Genomic DNA, 20,389 nt, shown 5'->3' with positions numbered 1-20,389 from the left:
GCTCCCAGCTTCAAAACTGGGGCAAGACAGTATTTTAGCAGGACAAAACATGACATTTCAGCTTCCTGGGAATAAATTCTCAGACAATTTTCTCAGTATCAGTTGTGGTATATGAATAAAATTAATATGCATTAATGCTAACGGTTTTCTCAAAGACAGCAACAGCATCTAAACTCCTGATTTTTAGCTCTCCCTGCTGTTTTTTTATTTCATTTAGGGCAGAAAGGGTTTGTAATTCCTTCTGTACAGTGGTAATTCTGCAAGACCAACTGAAACCAGCATGATGGAGACTATATATATATATATAAAATTGCAGTAGTAACAGTGGGATTACATAGAACACAAAGCTCTAAAATGACAAGTCAGATTTCCAAGGGAAAAAAGTACCTTATGAATAAGTGTGCACTGACACTGTCACAGAAGCACAGTGGGATTTCTTCAGCAGCATCCCCAGCTGGGAGCCACGATTCCCTGGCCTGTTCCCTAGAATATTCTGTCAGAGCCATGCATACGCTCCTTCCACGTGCTCTAACCCTTGGGCTCAGCCACGGGCAAGATGCTGAGCTGCCCACTCCCACACAGACAAGGAGCTTCCACATCAGATGGGAAATGTGTTGGGAGCTTCCAATTATAAAAGATGTCATGAATGGAGTTCAGGACTGCCTCCGAGGAACCATCCTCAAGATTATAGTTTGGAGTTTAGACAAGTGAATTCTGCATACATCTCTGAAATCTACAAAGGAAACACATCCCTGTTTTCTGGTTGGGTTTTTTCTTTCCCCAACTCTACCTAACTAGGTGAGCTGCTGATTTTCCACCACATTACATAAAATTCATAGGTGTTCGAATGGATTTGGCTCGCAGTGTTTTGTGAGGATTTGCTTTCTCAAGCCCTTAGAATCACAGAATCATTTAGCTTGGAGAAGACCCTTGAGATCATCGAATCCAATTGTAACCTCAGCACTGCCAAATCCACCACTAAACCATGTCCCCAGGTGCCACGTCCACATGTGCTTTAAATACCTCTGGGGTTGGTGACTCCACCACTTTCCTGACAGACTGTTCCAATGCTTGACAACCCTTCAATGAAGAACTTTTTCCTAATATTTAATCTAAACCTTCCCTTGCACAACTTGAGGCTGTTCCCTCTTATCCTATTGCTTTTTACTTGGGAGAAGAGACTGATCCCGACTGTCTTTTTGTGTGTATTTAGTCACATTTTCTTATTCACTTTTAGCAAAGGATGTTTTTATCCTAAGAGTCTGCCCCCATGTCTGAAAAGAACTGATCGCTTGTCTGCAGCGACATAAATTTTAACAACTTAGATACTGACCACTAGAACTGATGATGAAAGAACATAACATCCTTTGCAAAACAATACATCTCCTTTTGCCAGCTCCACAGGATCCCTACTACTAATAACAGACAGAGGAAAGCCCCCGGAACAGTGGGAGAACAACACCTGCAGAAGGAGCTTCCTTCACATGTCACCGACTGTAGCTCCGGCCTCACTGGTGAGAATTACCAGCTGCACTGTAAGTTCCCTCGTGCCTGAGTTCATAGAATCATGGAACATCCTGAGTTGGAAGGATCACTGAGTCCAGCTCCTCCAACAATCCCATCCTGTGCCTGAGAGCATTGTCCAAATGCTCTTGGAGCTCTGGCAGCCTTGGGGCTGTGACCATCCCCTGGGGAGCCTGTTCAGTGCCTCTGGGGGAAGGACCTTTTCCCGATACCCAGCCTAACCCTCCCCTGACACAGCTCCAGCCGTTCCCTCAGGTCCTGTCCCTGGTCACACAGAGCAGAGATCAGGGCCTGCCTCTCGTCTTCCCCAGGTGAGGAAGCTGCAGAACTGCTGTGAGCTCTGACCTCAGCCTCCTCCTCTCCAGCTGAACAGACCAAGTGCCCTCAGCTGCTCCTCGTGTGGCTTCCCCTTCAGGCCCTTCACCATCATCTCCATAACCCTGCCTTGGACATTCTCTGAGAGCTTTAGATTTTTCTTATATTGTGGTGCCCCAACAGAGAGAAGCAGCACCTGTGCAGCCCATGGAGATGGCACAGGTCAGGATTTGTGTCTTTGAGCAAAAGCCTCTTCTGTCACACCTGCGAGTGGAACTGAGAGAGCACAGGCTGCACCAACACGGGGCAGGACAGTGAGAGAGGCTCTGTCATGTGGTAGAGGCACTGCTGAGGTCCGTACGTGTTGTAGAGGTTTCATTTTGGACAGGTTCTAGTGGGATCTGCTGGAGGGAAGGAATGCCTGGGAACAGCTGGAACACACTCATCTTTTACAGGTGCACCTTGAGGTCTTTCTGCAAAAGGAACACACCTCGCTCACACCAACAAGGTGTGAACCAGAACACCGTGATGGGCAGGTTCACTTCAAAAGCACGCTCCTGGTACTACCAAAATCCAGCTACAGGTCTGCTAACACAATTCAATACACTTGTGAAAGTTAACCCTGGTTTCTTCTACTTTTCACTGGTAGGTGTGACTGCTCTCTGACCACTTGTAGAGGCTTCTGCCAACCAAAACTATTCCAAGATCCTGATGCTTCCTCAGACACAGTGTCCTCTGCACAGCACTCAAAGAAACACCAGCCCTGCCCAGCCTGGGACGCGGGCAAGGTGCCAGCCTGAGTGTTGCAAAATGGGGAACATGTCAAGATTATCTTAAATCAGGATATTCTTTCATGTAAGGTCTTTGTATATTTCCAAGCCTAACCAGCAAAAATGGATATCTAACCATTGGAAGAGGCAGCTGCCAGCATCCCTTACTCAAGGACATCCTGGAACTAACATGAAGTAAATCAATGTTGTTGAGTATGTCTGTATATACATTGCTAAGTTGGCAAAATACTCCGGGTCGATGTGTTCTACAGCTGAATTATATTCATTATAACACAAAAAAATCACATCTACGTGTCAAAAAGATCTTGCCCAGGTGAAGACACGCGTAGAAGTCAGCTGCACAGGAAACTTATATGGAAAATCCTAAACAGTCCTAAAAGATGTGCTGTGCTTGGAAACTTACTAACTCTGAATTTCCGTGCATAAATAATGGCATGAAAACTCCAGTGGTAATGCCTGATTTGCGGTATTACCACAGAGTAGCCAGGCTTGGGCAGCTCTGAAATAAGCCATGGGTGTGTCTCTGGACTAACTGGATTGTCTCTGGACTAACTGCAATTGGAACTATTGGGTCGTGGCACGGCGGGTATCGAACCCGACGGCGGGCGGCGCCATGAGGGGCCCGGGCGCGGCGCCCCCACCCCCCGCCCGATGCCCCAAATCTCGCGAGAGGCGGCGCGGGGCCGGGGCGGGGCCCTGGCGGGCGGGGGCGCTGAGGCGGGGCTGGTGGGGCAGCCCGCGGTCCCTCCCCGGCGCCGGCGGCTCCTCCTCGGCTCACCTCAGCTCACCCCCCTGCATGCCGGCGGTGCCGGGGGCGCTGTGGAGCGGGGTACGGGGCCGCCCGCCATGGCCGAGGCAGGAGCGGGAAGCGCCGAGGGCGCCGAGGAGGAGCGGCGGGCGGCGGAAGGTGGGAGCGGGTCCGCCCGAGGAGCGGGCGGGCGGAAGGGCGGTGGGTGCCGCGTCTCCCTCTCCCCTCTTGCGCGTTGCCCCGCGCGTGGGGGGCGATCGCGGGTGCCGTGTGTGGGGTGTGTCTGCCTGTCTGTCTGTCCGTCTGTCCGCCCGCCTCGGTGTTGTGGCACGGGTGGGTGTTGTGGGGCTGGTGCCCGTGAGGCACTGCCGTTTTTCTTGGGGGGCGCTTGGGGCTGGTCCTGTGCCCGGGGCCGCTCCAGGGCCGCTCGGGTTTATGTCTGATTCCCGCTGGGCGCTCCTCGCTCGCTGCTCCCGCTCAGTGGAGTTCAGTGCAGGCACCTGGAGCCCTCGTACGGAAACCACAGAATCACGGAATGGGGTTGGAAGAGACCTCTGGAGATCGTCCAGTCCCCCACCGTGCCAAGGCAGGAGCGTCTCCAGGTGGGTTTGGAATGTCCCCGGAGAAGGAGACTCCAGGCCCTCCCTGGGCAGCAGCTCCAGGGCTCTGCCACCCTCAGTGTACAGAAGTTCTTCCTCTCACTGAGGTGGAACTTCTTGCGTTTAGTTTGTCCACTGCTCTTTGTCCTGACACTGGGCAGCAGTGAAAAGAGCCTGGCACCGTCCCCTTGGCATCCGCCTGTGTAGTGGTCAGTGTGTGCTGTATTGCTGTTACAGATGTGTCGTCACACTGATGTGATGTGCACTAAAAATCTCGTTTGGTGTTTTTTTTAAACTTAGTTTGTAGTTCACTGTTTCTGGTACACACTTAGCCTTGCTTTCCTAAAACTCTAGTATGATATTTTTTTAGGTAGTTAACATAATTTAGTATTTTAGGTATAGTGGTTTTGGCTTTTCTCTGTGTGTGTGTTCATGCCCACGCTTGTATGGCGACCAAGGTTTGATCTTTCTTTGCTTTTAATCATAAGTTTCTGGTACTAAATCAAGGCTGGTTGTAAACCACCAGCTGCTGCTCGTGTTCCTGCTTGGAAACGAGTACGGTGCTTCCCTTCTCCGAGTAGAAGGGAGTGTTTTGCACGGGGTGTGGGGAAACAGAAGTGGTCCAATCCCTCCTGAGCCATCACTGCAGTTCTGTGTAGTTAGCACCAATTCTTCTAGGTTTAGTAGTTGTTTACTAAATGCCTGTTGGGTTATGTGTGTTTTAATGTATGTGGGGATCCTGGTTGTGTCAAATCCTTGGCATGTTTCTGTCTGTGCTGCTTGATTGTTTAAATACTGTTGTAAAAATTTGTGGCAAATAATGTAGTGTTTGAAAACAAAGTGGTGGTGGTGGTTTTTTTGTAGTGCTTTTGAAGGCACAAAACTGTGCTTAAAACTTAAGATTATTGTTTCTGTATCATGCATATACTGAAATGAGAGAAAATCATCAAAATGAAGAAACCTCCAAGTACAGAGACACATCCATTTACAAGTGGATTTGGGAAATCAATGAACCATAGGCTTTCACATTTTATTGTGAGATAAACCCTCCTCCCTGCTTTCTTTTGCTACCTATGTTTATACCTGTTCTTTTAGTGGATTTTAAAGAAAGAAGCTTTGGGTTTCTTTGTTTTTAAGATAAAAGTATCTTAATTGTGGAATAGGACCACACTAAGGTTACCTGCTTAATAGTTTTTAGATTTTTTTTTTTATTTGAGTGTACACCTTATTGTTGGTACATTTGCACATTATGAAAAACAAACTCTAAACTGGACAGTTCACATACAAGAATCAAATTCATTGTAAGAAGAAATAATTTGATGGGTGATTTTGGAAATGAATCGTTGTGAACTGTTGAAAATTCCCTGTTTGGACCGCAGGGCCAGCTAAAACCATGGAAGCTCTGCAGAAGGCTTGATAGGACTCACCATTTTGCAGTCATATAATTCCAAAACTTACAACAAAAAAACTACCCATCATTCCTCTAGGAGTATATAATTGGAGAGGATTTGTGGTTTGCTTTTTGTTTGGACTTTTTTTGCAGAAACGAACTATGATATATGAGACTCCCGATTCCTATCAGTGCTTTCTACCTGGGGTGAACACGAAAGTGCCTGGGAAGGCAGGGTACCCTTTCAAGGCCTTGGGGAATATCTTTTCCTTAGCTGGTTTCTGCCTTATTATACTTTTAAATACACTTTAATACACTTAATAGCTTTGGCCAAATACTTGGTGTTTGAAATCTGTTAAGTAAATGTGTCATTTAACTGGTAAATTGTGATTCTTGACTGCTTCTCTTCCAGGTGATGAAAATAAGTAAAAATAGAAGCAGAGAGTAATCAGTTGCCTGTGTTATTATTTGATTTAAATGTCTATAATTCTGAGTATTATAATTTTTCCTTTTTTCATTTTGTGATATTAAAACCAAATCCAATGTTCTTAACATATAAGAGTTTATTCTCTGTATAGTGTTGTTCATAAGATGGTTTCATTACTGAATTCTCTGTATCTTGTTCCTGCATTACACATGCGTATAAAATTTGGGGGAAGAATAAGCTGCTTTGGTTCCTACCTTTCAATAAGAGGTACTGTAGGCAATGATCTTGATGCCAGACTTGCTGTAAGTAGTCTGAGGATGCTTTTCATGATCTATTTTGAAGGTCTAAAATAAATAAATTCAAAGAAATAGTATAACGCTCAGCCATGTGTAGAAAATACGGTTCTTAGTTTTATAGGTGTTCAGATGTGCAGGACCTTGAACTGATACCACAGCACCTGTAACTTTCTTTTTCATGCACTACTGTATGTATATAGGCTATAAGTGTAGTTTTCATGCTCTCTAATGAATATCTGCAGCAAGAATTCATTAAAATAAATTAAAATTTTAGAAAAGTAACTCCATAATAAAATAAAGCAGTTTACATGGCATAGAGTTATTTGACTGTCAGTGTGAAGCCATTGCCCCTTGTCCTGTCACTCCAGGCCCTTGTCAAGAGTCTCTCTCCATCTTTCCTGTGGGCTCCCTTCAGGCACTGCAAGGCCACAATGAGGTCACCCCAAAGCCTTCTCTTCTCCAGGCTGAACAATCCCAGTTCCCTCAGCCTTTCCTCACAGCAGAGCTGCTCCATGCCTCCATCTCACATCTTAAAAAAAAAACCAACAAACAAAACAAACCCCCAAAACCCATGTTAATTATGACAGAACTTTACGATCTAAAATAAACTCCTCTGGCTGGGCTGCACAACACTCAAGTGCCACTTCACGCTCGCTTCTACCAGAATTTGGAGTTCTTTAAACTTGACAGACCCTAGCTGAAGGGTTTTGTGTGTACCAGGAACATACCTTTGGGAATACACATTTTAATAGTCTGTGGTATCCATGATCTTAGAAATCTGAACTCAAAGCAGCCTCTCTCTTCTTTCCTTTGAAAGTGTTTTAAAATACAAAGCTGGATTAAAAGTTCCTTATTTTTGGAAAGGTTGTGCCAGTGTTAACACATTATTAATTTAGGCAGCTGCAGAGCTGCCACATTTCTCCAAGTCTCACTTATTCCCAGACTGTGGAAAGTGTCACCATAAGCTTTATAAATGTACCTCTTTAGTGGTATTTTATTTCAAGCCCATTTTACTGTAATATCTTGATAGCTGAATTTGGATGTTCTTTTTTAAACTGGCTAAATGAGGGCTGACTGACAGCTCTTTTAATCAATTAATGTATTTATTAATACTACGTGACTTGTATCTTCCTGCTGATTTTTGGAGTGCTAATATGTATGCTGCAAACCTAGACAGAAAAGCTAGCCTTGCTAGGGGTGAGTGGTCTTGAGGTAGTGCATAATTAGGGCAATAATTTTGAAAGACTCTCTTGGGCTTGAACTTGTTGCATGTGATGCAAACAGGTGCTGTCTGTGGCTGTTATAAGAATTGTGTGATATTTCTGTACTTGGGGTGGGTTTCATCTCACTTATCTTCAGATGTCCAAGTCTGAGCCAGTTCCTTTGGTCCCCGTATAATTACGGACTAGAGGTAGGCACTCTTGGGCTGTATCTCATCTAACCAACTGTAGGAATCTATTTTAGATTGAGATGAATCACCCTAGAACTGTTTTATTTCATCTAGCCAAATGTAGGAATCTATTCTGGGAAGAGATGAATCACCCTAGAAATGTCTTCCTCCCTCCAAGAGGGACCAGAATGGCTACTTCAGATGTGGACATCGTTACTGGTTCAGATGAATGTCCCTTTTTGTGGCTGGTGGAGTTTGGCCATAAACCTTTTCTAATAGATTGTGTTTGCTTAGGAATTGAAAACCTTAAAACTGTTGGTGGAGAAAACAGCTCAGGAATGTGGCATGGGATTAGAAAATATTGTCAGTAGTTGGAAAAATGTGGAGTCTCCCAAGCCTTGTTTCTCAGTGCATTGCATGGGATTGACACAGAAACGTTGCTGACACAGGAATATGGTTGATTTTGGTTGTCTTTATATCTCCCTCCAAACAGAAGTTTTGTGCAGCTCCTTTGCAGTTGTTCCCTTCTTTGCAAACTCCTTGGGGACTCTAATTATTATTTCTTTTCCCTGTAGAAAAACACAAGAATAGGGGATGCTCTTGTACACTGATGTTATGAGAAATATATATTGATAACAATCCCTTAAATATTTTGTTTGCTCAGTTATGAAATGCACTAAAATTAGTGTTGAACTAACAGGTTTTTTGTTTCTGATACATTTACTGGGAAGGAGCTGTTTTCCATATGTATTTGTACTGCTTGGATGGTCTTTGCATTTTCACAGAGGGAATGATTCTGGGGGGGGGAGTTCCTGTATTATTCTCATTATTTTCATCTGTCCCAATGTGCATAATATGCTTGAAAAATATTTTTGATTTTTAATACAGATAAGCATATAGGCTTAATGCTGAGAGACAGACATAGATCATAATAGACATGTATTTGAGGAACTGTTCACTTGCCATTAAATTCTGGTTATCAGTATTAGGGCATTAGCATTGGAATAAGAAGTAATAAAAATGTCATTTCTCAGCTGGAATTTTATTTGGCTTGCAAACCAGACTAGTGTAAGTAATAGCCTTTGGGGTGGTAAAACAAAACATCTCTAGTTGACTTCAACTGTTTTTAGTAATTTTTAAATTGACTAATGATTTTGGTTTTATAGAAACATCAACTTGTAATAAAGATTAGTCCCTCAGGATATTATTTTTCATGAAGCAAGTGTGTTATGAAATGGGGAAATATTTCATTTTGCTTTGTGTGTTTTTAGAGGTGTTTGGTTTTGATGTCAATGGTATGAAAATGTTCACAGGAAATGTGAGTCTGAGAAATTCAGCCAGCTTGAATGACAGGTAAAAATTCAACTTTTTCCTATCACAGAAGCCTACCCTGGGTATTGGGGTACATTCTAGACCATTCTCTTTGTGAACCCAAAGATTTTTAAATCCTTTATGCAGCTCTCCCAAAGTGGTATAGATAGCCAGAGAGGGAGAGAAATCTTTCCTCACAGCCTACACAAGGCTGGGACACTCTCCAGGGAGAGAGTGAGCTCCCTGGAATCACCCAGTATCATAATGATGGCTGTTATGGAGCCCTCAGAGATTATTTTCCATCACCTTTCCTGACTTCTCGAAGCTGCCTTGGCTTTAGGAGCTGTTTCTGCCCACTTCTTCCTCAGTGAGTGATAGGTATTAGAAAGATTTGCTCTCTCCTGTTAAACTCCACATAATCACTGTTCTACTATGCCTGATTGTTCTGAAGCTTTAAATTTATTTGGTTCGTGGGTTTTTTAAGGAAAAAAAAAATATATAAAGAATATAAGCTTCATGCTGAGCATATCAGGGATCAGTACAGATTCTTAGCCTTATATTTTTGTCCAAGATCAACCGCCCATCTTACTGGCATTTAGTTTGTCCCAGAGATAGTGATAAGGATTCAATTTATCACCTAATAATTGTAGTTTAGAAGTTCTTAATAGGTCACTGTTACTGGTAACGTGAACATATTTTGTTTTCTCAGTTAAGAATAATGAAAATGGGTGTTGTTAGTAAAGGTAGAAGAGGTAAGTGCAGTAGTCAGAATTTGTTGCTTGGGTGTGAGGGAAAAAAGCAGTTGTTTAATAATACTGAAGATAAATTGGAAAACCTGTAAGAGAGGCCTTGGATTTTGTTCCTTTAAAGGGAAGTGTTCCAAAAGCAGACTGGCCATCTGTGTAGAGAGTAGTATTTAGGTCAGTGGGTCTGTGCTGTCCTGCTTTGCTCCAGGACGAAAGGATCTGTTGTGCTGAAGGCATTCTTGTCTTGGAACCATGTAGGTTGCTGTTTAGTAAGTACTCTTTTATGAATATTCATCAAGACTGATTGTACTTCAATAGCTTAATCAGTAATTACAGGATGCTGTGACCTGGGCAGATTAAAACTACTCCTTTTAAATAAACAGTTCCTTTGGATTTGTTAGCGTTTTTTGTTTGTTTTGTAATTGTGTTAATAACAGAAATATAAAATGAGACTTCTAGGGAAACTCATCGTAAAAATATTTCAGACATCTACCACTGTGTCCTTATAGTATTTATCATGTAATTTCTTTTAATATATTTTTAACATCCCTAATTTGAATGTGATGTGTATTTGAAATAACTAAATTGTCTTGCTGTTGCAGATGTCCAAATGTTGTCACTTACTTGTCAAGTATTTATTGGTTCTTTGTTTCCACTGCTTTTTTTTGGAACTTCCTGTGGGACTTAATGAGTTAAAGAGCTTTCTAAAATGAAACAGGGGCTGACTTTGTGTTGTCTGATGTGATAGAGAGAGGATTAGTGGAAGACCAGGCAAGCTGTTGTTCGAGTATTATCCTATTTTTATTTAACTCTCCAGAGCTGTATTCCAACACCAAATGAAAACCTAGAGGGTCATTTTTCTGGTGTGAGATGTGTTTACATCCAAGAGGAAAAAGAAAGTATGCATTTTATTATTGTTCTTGCACATTTCTACATTTTTACAAACAGCACAGATGCTAAAAAAAGAGAGAAAGCTCACAAGAAAGCGTCCAGTTTTTCTTCTTCTGCATTTTCAAAGTACTCCTCTTGGTTTTTGCTCCCTGCTAGAAGCAGGAGATGCTCACTTCCTTAATTGACATCTCTTAATCTCTCATCTGTGCTCACTGGCACGTGAAGTCTAAAGGAGTTCCTACATTTGCTGAAACAGAATTAATTCTGGCTCTTTGCCTAAACATCAGCTGGATGATTCTTTGTGATAGCTCTGTGTTGGGGCAGCAAAACAGTGTAATAGTGCTTATGTTCCTTGAGACTGTTCTCCTTTCCCCGTAGGTTGCTAGGATTCCTTTGGCTTGTGACTTCTCTTCTGTCCTTTCCAGAAACAACAGTTTTCCTTAAGAGGAGAATTGTGAAGGGAGCTTGACTAGTTTTTGAGACATTTCCAACTTCCATGGCAGATGTTCTGTGTAATTGTGGATTTTATGTCAGAAATATGATTATAGCAAACTGCCATTTTTTGGATATCCAGCTTGATTAAAAAACATAGCTCACAACATATTTTTTAATGTTAATTTAGTTTGAGCTACAGTATTTTGATCTGCTGACAAATGGCACAGCTGGTGATTTTGCAGCAGGATGTCTGAGGTGCTGGGAGGATTTAAGTGCAGAGGTTGTGTAAGGGGAGAGCTGTGTTATATTGCCTTGGTGTGTTGGTTGGGTTGGTGAGATCATTCCAGCACTGTGGGAAGGTGGTGCACGCTTTGCTGGACTTGGAGCAGTGCAACCTTGGCTTTTTGTGTCAGAGACACAGAAGCCACACACAGATGACTTTTTGTCGCAGTGAGGATCAGAGTGGGTGCACAGTGATGCAGCTTTTGCTGGACACTGAGCCTTTATTCTCGTTGACAGATCAGTTCTCTGTGGATGGAAGCCCATGCATTGCGTGTGCAGTGCCCAGCCTCATGAATCCAATCACTAAGCCTGCCACCACCACTTCTTTCAACACTGCTGTGCCTGACATTCCAAGGAAACGCAAGGGAAGTGATTCTGATAACCAGTAAGTGAATCAAATCTCTGTGTCTCAACTGAAATTTGAGACGTTCATCTCTTATTTATGCAACACGGTCACTGTCTTTCCTTTTCCTCTTCCTTCCTCCTTTCTAATCCTCTTTCCTTTGTTGAGTACCATTAAATTTACAATGTCTTCCAAATGTATTCTTTGACAGCCCCCAATTATTAAAAATAGAAAAAATAATCCTTAAATCCAAGGGATATATGTAGGATTCTGTAATGCCGTTTCCTGGCCTGAAGTGTCTGGATAATGTGTTTCTAATGCTGAAATTTCAATCCTGATTTTTTTTTTCCTCCTTCTTTGCCTACTAGTAAAGGCAAGTTCTTAAGTAGCTTGAAGTCTCCCAAGTACATACTAGAATTTTACCTGCAAGCAGGAGACAAGATTACTGGTCGTTTGATCTAGAACTGCTGCTTCAGTGACCAGAGCAGCCATTTCCTTAAATGTGGAGACAGACCCATGACTTAAAAATGGGGACTGTCCTCTTGTAGTGCTCAGTCGTTTTAAGTGGGTCATACTTGACTGCTGAGGTGACTCTCAACTGTTTTATCCTGTTCTGTAACTGCCAAACAGATGCCAGTTAACCAAAAAAAGGGATACAAAGTGCAGATGAAGTGCACTACAAATATCTCCAAACTAGCGTGGAAAAGCCATATTTAAAAAGGTGGGGAATAGGAGATTTACATGTATTTGTGATTATTAAAACAATTCTCTTTAATCACTGCTTCTTCCATATGTAGTCCATTGATCTACAGAGTGTAAGCTGTACTGTGGGTGTTGATGTAATTGTCAACTTGGAGATTTAAGTGCATCATGTGGATAACTGAAAACTCCAGCAATATGTTAGTTTCTGGGGGAAAAAAAGAGTCTCCATTCTTTTCCAGTAGCACTTGTTGATTTTTACCTGTTCAGTAAAAGTGTTGGTTCCAGCAGTGTTTCCCTGAAGTTTGGATCTCTTTGATAAAAAAAATTAATGTCCAAGTTGAAAAATTAATTGAAAAAGTACTGGCTTATAAGAAGCAGTAATTAAATTCTAAGACTAATGCTCTTGCCGAAAAGAACCCATCAAGTAGAGTTACCATTAAAATTTTTCTGACTTTGTTTTTTTGGGTCTATCAAGTCATCTTGTTGTGCTTCAAACTCCATTTTGTTTACTTTATGACCTGTTTCTGCAGGGATACAGTTGAAGTTGATGGTGATCCTCAGAAAAGGTACTTTTTATGAATGAATCCATTTCTATTTTGAGTTCTGTGAACACATCACACTTTGCTGTTTGGCTCGATGAGCTGTGGGGTTCCTTGAGGAGTGCTTCATCCAAGGGCAGGTCTGTGTACAGCACAAGGTGATAAACATTCAGCTAAGGAACAGGATGGACAGGTCTGTCCAATGTTAAGGGTTCCTGATAGTTCTTTCTAAGATGATGCTCTGCTTCCAGCTTTACCAAACTCGTTAGTATTGAAGTTTAGAATGGGAAGGAGTGAAAAGTACCAGTTCAATAAGAAGACTTAGTGAGGCGAAGGAAGGCTCTCCTATTCTTCCAGGACTGGTGAATGTTAACGTTTTTGTTTGGTTGTTTTAAGCTTTTGAAGTGCTTTTTAAATTAGAACTATAATAACTGTGTTAAAATAATGCTGTTACAAGGTGGCTATGCAGCGTCAGCAAACCCTTTGTGGAATATATGTGCCAGGATGGTTGTTAATTACATGATTATTTTGTTGCATTTTCTTTTTCTGTATCTGGATACCTTACTTGGGTAATATTTGTTTGTAAGTAGCTGTGCAGTGTTTTTATAGAATAGACTGTTGCACTTGGAGGGGACCTACGATGATCATCTGGTCCAACAGCCTGAGCACTTCAGAGCTGACCAAAGGTTAAGGCATGTTGTAAAGGGTATTGTCCAAATGCCTCTTAAACACTGACAGGCCTGGGGCATTGACCACCCCTCTAGGAAGCCTGTTCCAGTGTTTTCCCACTCTCTTGGGAAACAAATGCTTCCTAATATCCAGTCTAGACCTCCCCTGCACAGCTTTAAAAACCATTCCTTGTGTCCTATCCTTGGATACCAGGGAGAAGAGCTCAGCACCTCCCTGTGCACTTCCCCTCCTCAGGAAGCTGCACAGAGCAAGGAGGCGGCCTCAGCCTCCTTTTCTCCAAACTAGATGAACCAGGAGTCCTTGGCCACTCCCCACAGGACATTCCTTCTATCCCTTTCATCAGCTTTGTTGCCTTCTTCTGAATTCATTCAGGGACCTTCACATCTTCACCAAACACCTTTTCATATTTTGGGGCCCAGAAGTGCACACAATATTCCAGGTGGAGGCACACCAACGCTGAGCAGGATAATCACCTCTTTGCCCATCTGATGTTTGATGAGCCCAGGATGTGGTTTGCCCTCTGACTGCCTTGAACTGGGCCTGCTGTCAGCCAGCACCTCCAGGTCCCTTTCTGCAGGGGAGTCACTGTTTGGTACATGGCTTAAAGGGCAGAGTAAAAATCTTTCTTTGGGCTTAAAGCGGTTGTTTCTTTGTGGATTTTTTCCATGGTGCTCATGATGGAAAGTGACTAAAAATCCTCCTTTTCTGCCTTTAAAACATTTGCTTCCATTTTAGAAGAAATGGGGAAGTATATTTAATGAATCAATTGAGAAAGTAGAGAAAAGGTGGTATTCTTTATTTTTTCTGATTAATACCCGTTCTATCCTTTCTAGTACCAATTAAGTATACCCACATTATAGCCACCAAGTGGAATTTCACCCTCTGTTCATGTAGTCAAGGTAGTTTTAATTTAGCTATTCATATCAGCAACACCACAACTGTAGGACAGAGGCTATAAAAATCCATTGAAGGCTGGGACTGATTGCTTGAGCAGCAAATTTGTGCTAGATTTTTTCCCCAAGTGGAGCTCCTGAGGGAGAAGGAAAGTTAATTAATAGGGCACATGCTGCATTGCAGCTGGTCTGGCTCCTTGTTACCTCTTCTCATATGGTCAGAGAATGTAAATTCAGTTGGAATTCACAGTATATGGATATTTCAGGTAAGCTTCTTTTAAAATGGAAGGAAAATATTAGTTATTGATAATTTGTCTAAATCTGAAACAACTTCAATGAATAAAAATCTTGGGATGTTGTGAGTCAAACTTCCTCCGTGTTTGGGTTTATCAGACTGTCTAGAAGATTGCTGGGTTCCAGTGAGATCCCAGATTCTGCACTGTGTGTTAATTTGGCTGCTGGATCCTCACTGGGGTCAGTGCTCAGTTACAGGTGGAAGCAGCTTTCCTAAAGCTGTAATCTCCAAGATCCTCCTGCTTCCATTTCCTCATGGGAGACAGCTGCTGCCTGCTTGGCCTCCCTCCTCTTGATCCTCATGGTACCAAGGCCACGCTCTGGAGTTCTTCACAAAGAGTGGTGAAGAGTGCAGTGGTCATAGGGAAAGAAAAGCTCATTGCCCTTGTTTGAATCATCCTTTATAGTTTCCTGTTGCAGAGTGTTTATTGTGCTACAGACACTTATGACTGTGTTTCATTTACAATTTTATTACTTTATGACTTTCCAGTCATTGCTGTAGGGTATGGGAAATAGCTTAGGTTTTTTGGATTGTTTTAAATGTTATTTAGGATTGTTTATTTTAAAATTTAACAATAAGATATTAGAAATAAAAACATAAATAGATAATATGTCTTATAACATTTTAAACAAAAAAATAAAATCAAGCCTAGTCTTAAGTTCTTTGAATGTTCCAATAATGTTGTCTCCAGAATAAAAAAAGCCCCATAATTATGAAATATCCCTTTAATATGTTCACACAACTGTGAATATTGCAAGTTCTGCTTTGGTCTCTTTCTGTTATGCACCACTTGCTAGGTCAGTTACGGTTTAGGGATTTTGTGGGTTTGCTTTTGCTGGAGCCACAGTAAATTTGTAGCATTTTCTATCTTCTGGAATTTGTGGGAGGAAATAAGTGCCTAGTATTAAATACATAATGTAAAGCTCTGTATCTTGTTTTTTCTAGGAGTGAAGATGAAGAACATGTTAAAGTAAAAGATTTCAGGTACTAATTTGCAATAGAAATACTTTTTGCTAGTGAATACTGTGATTCACAATAGTAAAATATGAGTTTGTGGATAACGTTCAGTAAAACTATCCAATATTTAACAGTAAGCTTTTCCTTTCCCTTGCTAAATGTATGATAATTTTTAAAATCTCCTTGAGGATTTTATTTCCTACTAATTTTAATAAAAGTTGCTGCAGGATATCTCAGAGGGTTTAGCAAAAACACAAGGTTGAAGTTTTTAATGTGAGAAGTAAATGCAGTACCCCCAAGTCATGTATAAGGAGCTGATTCTTCATCTATATGAATTTGAGAATTGTTTTTTTCTAGATTTGTTTTCTAGATTTTGATTTTTTCCTGCTTCTGGAGGTATTTAAAATTTATTCCACATGGAAATGGATTTGGCTAAAGCACGACAAAGATTTCTTCTTCTGGAACTTGTATAGGGAATTATTCAAGTTTTGCCATTGAACCTTGAATTCACATTAATTGAAATTCACATAGAGCACTTGCAGGATTTGAAATGTTGCGTGACCACAGTTCAGCCAAACAAATATTTCAAGTTACAAACAAGCCACATAGTAAAACCAGAGCTGTGCCATGATGTCGATTTAAAAATAAGGCTTTCATTTTGCATGTGAGCAGAGATGTCAAACCAGAAATACATAATCCACTCAGCATGCTGTCAGAAGTATTATTTATATAGTATGCTAGCTAGTAATTATGAAGTGTTCCTGTAATTGCAACAAAATTAAAGAAACTAAAATATTCCAAGATACATTTGCAGTTTCACTTCAAAATTATTTTTTCTTCACAGAGTATCCCAGATTGCTCTGTAAGATTGTTGTACATTGGTTTAATGGCTTTTATGTGGTATTGTTAATTTTTTTCCTTACTTTTTGGTGCGTTAGTTGGAGGGAAAAAGAATCAGTACAAAGGTCTCTGGAGGTTTGCTTATCAGTTATCTCCTTCCAGTGTTTTTGTCTCAAGCTTGTTGGGAAACTTGCTTTTCTCCCTTCCCCTTTGTGGCTGAGGCAAGCAACAGAAGGCTTTTTGAATAATCCAGTCATCCCCTGAATTTCTGCACCCACCTGTTCAAGTTTTTTATAACTCCTTATTAACCCTCAGAGATGTGGAAGGTTGTTTCCTTTCCTGGAATGCTTGTATCTGTCTTCCTGAGGTTCACAGTTCAAGGAGCAAACACAGGATATTACTTGATTGTTCCTACCTGACATAAAGGAAGAGCTGGGTGAACCCATAGATCTGAGCATAACTCAAAAAATTAAATCTAAAAAAAGGCTTGAGAGAGAGAAAAGCTGAATGCTGGGCAGAATGACCCAGAACGAACTGTGTGGTGAAGGCATTCTTTTTTTTTTGAAAAATAATAAAAATAGTAGGCAGGTAGATCTTTAACACTGTACTTTGTTCTTTCTCAACAGGCCAGGTGTAGTTAACTTTATTACCTTTAATAACTTTTGTTGCAGGAAAAGTTTTGGATATCAATTAACCAAAACTTATTCCTCATTTTGCATAACTATACTACTGTGTCTGGCCTCAATCAGAAAGAAAAATCATCTGGGTTTTAATTGAGTGGCTGGCTTGTCTTCTGGGTAAGGAGGAAGAGAGTGAATTAAACTTCCCTTGATGTGCTGGAGGATATTAGAGGGGAGGAGATGGGCTGAAAAGCTGACATACTGCACTAGAAGGAAGCAAAGAAAAGGTGACCTGAGCTATAAATACACTTGTGCAGTGTATGTGCACTCATGTGCCCTAGAAGGAGTTTTCTGATGAAAACTGGCCAAGAAGAAAAGCTCTTTCAGTGGCTGAATTCTTGACAGGCTTACCAAGAGATGAAACCTGAGGCAGCCCAAAGGCTGAAAGTCTTTGTACCACCCTACCAGGACAGGGAAAGCTTTCTGAGATACTTCTGGTAAATTACATGAGGCACAGCTTTTTCTTTCAGTTTCCACTCCATCTCTTAGAAGCATGTGTAAAAGTAATGTTTATTGCTGTGGGTTTTTTTAAAAGGCAGCAGAATGAACACCCCATCTTAGGGGTCAGGCAGAGGTAGGAGTAGGGAGCAGGAATGTCTTCCAGTGATTCCCAATGACATCAGGAGTTCTCTGGGATACACTGAGGTGTCCAAGTCATCACTTGCATGGCAAAGGTTACAAGAAGGGTTGAACTTTTATAAGTCTTCATAACCTCTTGTTCCTGCCAAATATAATCAAATTGTTGCTTGTGATATCTTTTCTCCTCAGCATTTCACGTCATTATTGGGACCATTTCATCTTTGTTGAAGTGAATCCAATTCAATTGTCCAATGCAAGCAGCGTATGAAAAACTGTTTCAGTGCAGTAGTACCTGTGATAGTTCCATTCTCAAAACTGAATTGAATATCGTGGTGAAAATCTTCCCCGTAATCTTCCTTAAAAAATAATTTTTCTTCTTAGAGAGGCTCACAGTCAAACAGAGAAAAGAAGAAGAGACAAAATGAATAATTTGATAGAGGAGTTGTCGGCCATGATACCACAGTGCAATCCCATGGCCCGAAAGCTGGACAAACTCACAGTGCTACGGATGGCTGTGCAGCACTTGAAGTCTTTAAAAGGTGAGTTTTGGGAAACTTCATCCTGTAAATCCTTGTTCTAGTCAGAGTGTGTATCTTCCTGGATTTTAAATAAATCAAGAGTATTTTATTTTACATTTCCTTACTGTATTTAATTCCGAGTCTGCTCCTCATTTACATGTACATGTCTGTAGCTGTCAGAACTTAATTTTAAATTTTTGCTTAGTATAACAGGAAAAAAAGCCACCGTTCAGTGTCTGATATTTTCTGTCTGCTCAGGGCATGCCTTGCTCTTGGGTCACTCCTTGATTCTTTTTAGAAAGCACAGGAGTCAAAAGGAAAGCTGCAGGACAGAATATACTTTAACAAAATGGTCAATGAGTTTGATTACATTAAAGTCTTAAATACCCTCACATATTAGAGAGTACCAAGAAACAGAAACTTCTGATAGCCTCAGTCAGCTAGCAGAGTTAATCATGGATCTTAGGGAATGGGTTAGTGTGGGGATCAACCCAGGAAATACTCTTTGCTCTCCTTTAGCTATTGCTAGGTTTTGGACGTTTTTTTCCTCTCCTGCCAAAAATACATCCACATACAAGTTGCATATTGCATAGTCCATCAGCTGCACACAATATTTGGGGGTTTTGACACCACTGTTTGAGAATAATAATTTGGTCAACTCCAAGCAAAGATCAAAGACCCTCTGCATTGCAAAACCAACTGATTATAAATAAATAGATCTGATGAGAACCCAGTTAGTTTTGGGTCAAAGAAGTGTAGAAAATGAATTATGTTGCTACCTTGACAGTAACAAAACCATAGAATGGCTCAAGTGTGATGGGTTTTGAGGGTTTTCTAAAGGCTCAAGCAGACTGAGAGTTTTGCATGAAGGAATGATGTGACAGACCAGCAGGGCAGTAACTGCACTTGCAGTTTAAACAAGAAATCTTCAGCTCAAGCATTTGTATTTTAACAATAGGATGTGAAAACTGGACTTCGCCCAGCACAGTTACATTTACTTCAAAACAAATGGTTTAAGGGAATACAAGCTACTATGTGGAGTTATAGTGAATGCTGAAATTGCCTGAAATGTTCAACTGCTGCTTACATCAAAAAATGTAACGAGAAAAAAATTATAAAAATTTATTGGATAAAAATGTAATGGACAAAAATTATTTTAGAATACTTGCCATGGGTGCTAGAACAGTACATGCAGTGAGTCAGCCTCACTATATTTAGTGAGACATTTGATTTAACTACAATAGTCTGGTTTTTTGATTGTTGGCCTTGTAATATTAATGAAGCATTATTAATGCCAAAAGATAATTGATAATATTGGAATTATTCAGTTTCAGCAAAGAGAATTTAGTTAAGAGGTCTGAAATATACCTACGAAATGTTTCTAGAAAATTCAGTTCTCATAATACCATTTCTCTAGCAGTACATTAATGATATCTGAACAGAAGTTTCCTTGGTTTCTGTTAAGTAAAGGGCAAGAAAAAAAAATGGTTATGTGTCTGTTTTCATTACCAGTGTATGTTTGAGATTTGTTTTGTTTTTATGATTTCCAGAACCTTGAATTATTTTTTTAATTCAGCTGTTGGGGTCACAGAGAAAAGTTCTGAAAGACATAACAAGTATAACTCTGCTAAAAGTGAATTTAAAATGTTACTTGTGACGTGATCTCTATGAATAATCCATTTCCCAGGTTCTAGTAGCTCCTACTCAGAAGTCCGGTATAAACCTTCATTTTTGAAGGATGATGAACTGCGACAGTTAATCCTTAGGGTGAGTGGAAGGAAACTCTCAGATAAATCATGTCCTTATTAAAGCTTGAGTTTTTAGTTGGACCGTGCTTTTTCTCCCATCTTTTCCTTTAGGCAGGTGTTTTGTTGTACAGGTTTATAAACTCTGTGCACTACCCAGGCTTTCAGGAAGGTGTGCAGAGATGGTTTGGGAGCATGGCAGGCAGCAGCCCTGGAAGGGACAATAATCTATGTACAGGCTGCCTGTTTAATACATCCATTATTGAAATCTTCATGCAACTGCAGAAAATGCTGCCAATTATGCATAAACATCCTTGTAGTTGTTGGCTCTCCTTCATGTACATTTTTAAAGATGTACTTCAAAAAAGGTGCAGAAAATACCTGGAGTAAAATCTTTCCTCTTGTTTGCACACTTCACCATAAACCCACATAACCTCATTCACAGCTAGGTTTGTGATTTTTT

General features: G+C 40.9%; 1 protein-coding gene across 6 annotated transcripts in view; it reads left to right on the top strand.

Moving 5' to 3' along the window:
* The first annotated feature begins 3,266 nt into the window (after positions 1-3,266).
* Positions 3,267-20,389, top strand: part of ARNTL2 (aryl hydrocarbon receptor nuclear translocator like 2) — a 32,229-nt gene continuing 15,106 nt past the window's right edge. For 2 of the 6 annotated variants that reach the window (XM_032105672.1, XM_032105671.1), the window contains exons 1-6: positions 3,267-3,579; positions 11,383-11,530; positions 12,721-12,756; positions 15,553-15,591; positions 18,045-18,202; positions 19,869-19,948. In XM_032105672.1, coding sequence (XP_031961563.1) covers positions 3,282-3,579; positions 11,383-11,530; positions 12,721-12,756; positions 15,553-15,591; positions 18,045-18,202; positions 19,869-19,948 — 759 coding nt within the window. In that variant the 5' untranslated portion in view covers positions 3,267-3,281. Of the gene's footprint in view, positions 3,580-3,673; positions 3,981-9,755; positions 9,807-11,382; positions 11,531-12,720; positions 12,757-15,552; positions 15,592-18,044; positions 18,203-19,868; positions 19,949-20,389 lie in introns of those variants that run through there. The other 4 variants (XM_032105674.1, XM_032105675.1, XM_032105676.1 and 1 more) reach the window with 4 other exon arrangements.

The sequence above is a fragment of the Corvus moneduloides genome, chromosome 4 (genome assembly GCF_009650955.1).
Source record: "Corvus moneduloides isolate bCorMon1 chromosome 4, bCorMon1.pri, whole genome shotgun sequence".
Lineage (NCBI taxonomy): Eukaryota > Metazoa > Chordata > Aves > Passeriformes > Corvidae > Corvus > Corvus moneduloides.
This window is presented reverse-complemented; position numbering and strand designations above follow the sequence as displayed.